Here is a 5,248-nt window from a genome sequence, read left to right as displayed (position 1 = left end):
AGGTGGGCGCGCGGATTCTAAGATTTCAGCTTTGGTTTAGGAAATACTCCACTGTAAAACTTAAGTCTTGCCTCCCATCCCCACCCCCGCGGATGGGAGGACCTCTGCCGAAAGAAAACAGGTTGGCGCGGAGACCCCGGGAGCAGGAGAAGGGGGAGGGAAACGAAGAATCTCTACGGACCGAAAATCCCAGTATATTAACTTTTCCAAGCGCTCCCTGAAAGTTCCTGGAGCCTCCGCCACCCGGCTCCCTGTTCCTGCCCCATCCCACGCCGGCTTAGGGCTCCGGCGGGCTCTGTCTCCCTGACATCGTTCCCCAGGATGCCTGAGGTGTCCACTCTGCAGCACCGCCCCCGCCCAACACACACGCCATTTCTAAGGAAGGATTCTGCACCCTGACATCCGCGTGGCGTGAACGTGGTTAATTGCAGGATTTAGTCTTCTGGGAAGGGGGTTGCCTCGCCTCCCCGCCCCACCCAGGGCAGTGAGACGGTCCTTGAAGACTCCCTTAAAGCACACGCCCCCACTTCCCTCACGCCTCTTCCACCCTCTCCCTAACCCACTGAGAGTGGCCGAGAGTCTAGAGGTGCGAGCCGGAAAGCGGGCCGGGGCAGAGTAAAGTCCCAGCGCCTGCCCCGGACCAGGGTCTGTCTGGTCCTGACCCAGATCCCACGCGCTGGGGCAGGGGGAGAGGTACCGAGAGGCGAGAGCGAGAGGGGTGAGCTGACCCAGTGCTAACCCCGGTCCCCGCGCCTCCCGCGCCCCCTTCCGCCGCGGGCCAGAGGGGGCGGGAAGGGACTCGCTGCCCTGGGGCTCCCGCCCCCGCCCCGCCCCGCGCGCCTTCTCTGCGGGGTGGGCGGCCTCGCCTGCAGGGCGCCCAGGCGATTGGCGACTCGCGAAGGAGACGCGAGGAAAAGTCGAATAAGAGGGCGCGACGTCAGACCCGAGATTTGGGGAAGGGCGAGGGAGGGGGCGAGGGCGGGGACGGACACACCGACACAGATAGGGACACACACACCCCCTCCCCCCCACCCCACCCTACCCCTCGCGCACGGCACCCCAAGTGTCCACAAGTTTAGTCCGCCTTAACCCAAAGCTCAGAGGCCGGGGGGATGGGAGTGTGGGGAGTGTGGTGTGTGTACAGAGAAAATAGACTTTAAAAAGAAAGAGTGACGGGAACAGAAAGGGGAGAGAAAGGAACAGTGAGAAAGGGAAAGACGAGAAAGAGTTCCGTAGTCCAGGAGCGTGAAAGAGCCCGAAGGAGCGGAAGCGATCCTGGGGGGAAGAGGAGCGCAGAAAGGGGAGGAGAGAGGAAGGGCGAGGAGGGGGAGTGAAAGCTAGAGGAGGGCGAAGGAAGCGAGGCGCGACACTGCTCGGGGAGAGGAGGGCAGCGGGGAGCCAGGCGCGGGCAGAGGCAGCTCCGGCGGCCGAGAGGAGGGAGCGCGGCGCGGAGAGGAGGGGCTTGTGGGCCCGTAGAAATGTCAATCAGATTCCGGAGCCCCGGGAATCTCCGCCAATCTGTTCGGACCTGACCTGGCTCCTCGCCGCCGCCGCCGCCGCCGCCGCCCCGGAGCAGATCAATAGGCGAACGCGGAGCGCAGCGCAGCGCGGAAGGCAGCGCGGCCGCAGCCGGGCCCAGCCCCCGATGTGCCCCGGAGCCCGCGGGCGGCGCTGAGCTGGGCGGCCCCGGGGGGCCGGGCCCCCTCTCTGTCCGTGCCCCGCGGGCCACCATGTCCTTCCCCCAGCTCGGATACCAGTACATCCGCCCGCTCTACCCACCCGAGCGCCCGGGGGCCGCCGCCGGCGGTGGCAGCGCTGGGGCCCGGGGCGGCCCGGGAGCCGGCGCCTCGGAGCTGGCTGCCTCGGGGTCCCTGTCCAACGTGCTCTCGTCCGTGTACGGGGCGCCCTACGCCGCGGCGGCAGCCGCAGCCGCAGCCGCCCAAGGCTACGGCGCCTTCCTGCCCTACGCCGCCGAGCTGCCCATCTTCCCTCAGCTGGTAAGTGCCCTGGGAGCCGCGGAAGGGGGGTTAGAGCTGGGGCGCCGGACGAGGTGTGCGCGCTGAGTAGACTAGCGCGGCCTGGGCCGGGCGGGTGGAGGCGGCGACGGCCGGGGCTCATCCTCGCTCCCTCCGCGCGCGTCCCTTCCTTGTCCATGTGCGTACAGGGCACGCAGTACGAGCTGAAGGACAGCCCCGGGGTGCAGCATGCGGCCGCGGCCACCGCGTTTCCGCACCCGCACCCCGCCTTCTACCCTTACGGCCAGTACCAGTTCGGGGACCCATCCCGGCCCAAGAACGCCACCCGAGAGAGCACGAGCACGCTCAAGGCCTGGCTCAACGAGCACCGCAAGAACCCCTACCCCACCAAGGGCGAGAAGATCATGCTGGCCATCATCACCAAGATGACCCTCACCCAGGTGTCCACCTGGTTCGCCAACGCGCGCCGGCGCCTCAAGAAGGAGAACAAGATGACCTGGGCGCCGCGTAGCCGCACCGACGAGGAGGGCAACGCTTATGGGAGCGAGCGCGAGGAGGAAGACGAGGAGGACGATGAAGAAGACGGCAAGCGCGAGCTGGAGCTGGAGGAGGAGGAGCTCGGGGGGGAGGAGGAGGACACCGGGGGCGAGGGCCTGGCGGACGACGATGAAGACGAGGAGATCGATTTGGAGAACTTAGACGGCGCGGTCGCGGGACCCGAGCTGGCCCTGACAGGGGCGTCGCACAGGGACGGCGACCTCCGCCTGGAACCCATCTCAGACTCCAAGAATAGCGACTCGGACGACAGCTCCGAGGGCTTGGAGGAGCGTCCGCTGCCCGTCCTGAGTCTGGCCCCAGTGCCACCGCCCGTGGCCACCGCTCCGCCATCTCCGCCCTCGCCCCCAGCGGGCCTGGACCCCTGCGCTCCTGCACCGGCGCCCGCCTCGGCCCTGCAAAAACCCAAGATCTGGTCCCTGGCCGAGACGGCCACAAGCCCGGACAACCCTCGCCGCTCGCCTCAGGGCGCGGGGGGTTCTCCCCCCGGGGCAGCGGTCGCGCCCTCGGCCCTGCAGCTCTCTCCGGCCGCCGCCGCCGCCGCGGCTCACAGACTCGTCTCGGCGCCGCTGGGCAAGTTCCCCGCTTGGACCAACCGGCCGTTCCCAGGCCCGCCGCCTGGCCCACGTCCGCACCCGCTCTCCCTGCTGGGCTCAGGCCCGCCACACCTGCTGGGACTTCCCGGAGCCGCGGGCCACCCGGCCGCCGCCGCCGCCGCTGCCTTCGCTCGGCCGGCGGAGCCCGAGGGCGGAACAGGTGACTGCGGCGCGCAGGATTCGGGGGGAGGGGGTGAGTCTGGGGGTCGCGCCCGGGCAGGTCCCTCGCGAGCGCAGGGCGCTTACCACGCCGCGCCCGCCTCCCGCGGCCCGGGTCGCCGAGCGCTCTTTTAAGGCCCTCCTTTTTCTCCCCGCTTCCCGTAGATCGCTGTAGTGCCTTGGAAGTGGAGAAAAAGTTACTCAAGACAGCTTTCCAGCCGGTGCCCAGGCGGTAAGAGACCCCCGAACTGGGGTGGGGGTATTGGGACTGGCAGGCCGGGGAAGGAAGGAATGCGGAGAAAACTAGGTTTCAGGTCCCTCCACCCCACCCCGCCCCGGGGGAACGCAGCTAGGAAGCGCTTTCACAAGGGGACGAAACACTCCTCCGTCTTTCCCGCGGGCTCTGAGATGACTCTCCGACAGTCCCAGTCCAGACACCGGGGCTGCGGTGAAGCCCACCTCCTACAAGCCCCAGACCTCGGGTCCTGACGCCTCCCGCCCAGTCTTATAGTTAAACTGGAAGACCAGCGTCCACAGCTGGACCTCATTTCACAGTGAGATCTGCCTGCTTCCTTGCCCCCCGGCCTCCACCCTGGGTTGGGTCTCCCAGTCCTAGGGTGCATCGATCTCCCCTAAAAATCTCTTTCTTTACTACCATCGCCTCTCTCTTGCAGGCCCCAGAACCACCTGGATGCCGCTCTGGTCTTATCGGCTCTCTCCTCATCCTAGTTCTTTTTTTAAAAGAAATTTTTAAATCGTTGTAATAATTGTAAAAAAAAAATTGCTCTGTATAGTTATGACTTGTAAGCATGTCGGTGTATGAATACCTAAAAAGAAAACTAAAGAAAAAAAAAGGAATAAAACAAATCCCCCCCCCTCAGTCCTCCCCCCAGTGGCTTCTGTTCCCCACATTAGCTGAGTTTGTGAGGTTGGTTTGTTCGGTTGGTTTTGGGGGGTGGAGTTTCAGTGAGAATAAGCGCGTCTGGCTTTTTTTTCTTTTGTATATACAGAAAAATGTACATATGTGTGAACCAAATTGTACAAGAATATCTATTTTTGGCTAAATAAATGAGCTGTTGCCACTTTGACTATAAGCCGCCTGTCTGCCCCGAGAGGGGTCTGCTTGGTGCTTTTTGTTTTGTTTTACCCTCCACCCCACGCCCATGTTTGAAGAGTCGCCGGAATCAGCAGAAAAGAAGGCGAAGCGAGTCAGGGACAGCAGAAGCGGAGGAGAGGCCGGCCGAAGGGGCCGGGCTGGGGGCGCCGCTGGAGAAGAGGCGGTTGGAGAAGTACCCCTGGCGCTCGAGAGAAAGGGCAGAGGAGACAGGTGGGAAACGGGGCAAGATTCCCCTCCAGGAGCCGGGAAACTGGGCCCAGCTCCCAGTTCCACTGAAGCAACCGCGGGGCCTTGGGGCCTTGTCTGATGACACAGCAAAAAGACTCACAAGAAGGATCTGGAAGCCTAACCCCCATCCTTCCCTAGACACAACTGAGGCTTTCTCAGTCTTGTATAAGGGACTCTGCAAGCTCCGTTTCAGACCCCCTTCCAACCACACGGACCCCCAGACACCTCCTTACAGTTATATGGATGTGGGGTGGCAGTGAGTGGGGGTGTATGGAGGAGCAGGAAATCCAGGGGTGCACATCCTTTCCCCTTGTTGACACTGCCCAGCCCGCATTATGAGTTGAGGGGTCGGTTCCGCGCGGCATTTGTGCGTCTTGGCACCCCAGTGGGTTTTCCCAAAGTGCCCTGGAAGGGCAGCCTTCTGAGGTCCCTGAGCGGGGAAGGCGGGGGAGCTGTGGTTCGGGCCGATGCAAGGGTCCAACCCGGAGTCCGGCTCCAGGCCGGACAGGGGTGGGCGGGCCGGGGGAGGGAGCCGGGAAATTTGGGGCTGGAGCTCCCTCTACAGGACAAAAGGGCCTCTCGGCGCTTGCCTCGGCGGCCTCTCCAGCCAGGCCGCG

At 64.5% G+C, this 5,248-nt stretch overlaps 1 protein-coding gene across 1 annotated transcript; it reads left to right on the top strand.

Moving 5' to 3' along the window:
* Positions 1 to 1,730: 1,730 nt before the first annotated feature.
* Positions 1,731 to 4,015, top strand: IRX3 (iroquois homeobox 3). The gene is made up of 4 exons (XM_052656478.1): positions 1,731 to 1,997; positions 2,165 to 3,320; positions 3,452 to 3,518; positions 3,961 to 4,015. The coding sequence occupies exons 1-4, from the start codon at positions 1,731 to 1,733 to the stop codon at positions 4,013 to 4,015; spliced, it is 1,545 nt and encodes a 514-aa protein (XP_052512438.1).
* Positions 4,016 to 5,248: the final 1,233 nt, after the last annotated feature.

The sequence above is a fragment of the Budorcas taxicolor genome, chromosome 18, assembly GCF_023091745.1.
Source record: "Budorcas taxicolor isolate Tak-1 chromosome 18, Takin1.1, whole genome shotgun sequence".
Taxonomy (NCBI): domain Eukaryota; kingdom Metazoa; phylum Chordata; class Mammalia; order Artiodactyla; family Bovidae; genus Budorcas; species Budorcas taxicolor.
This window is presented reverse-complemented; position numbering and strand designations above follow the sequence as displayed.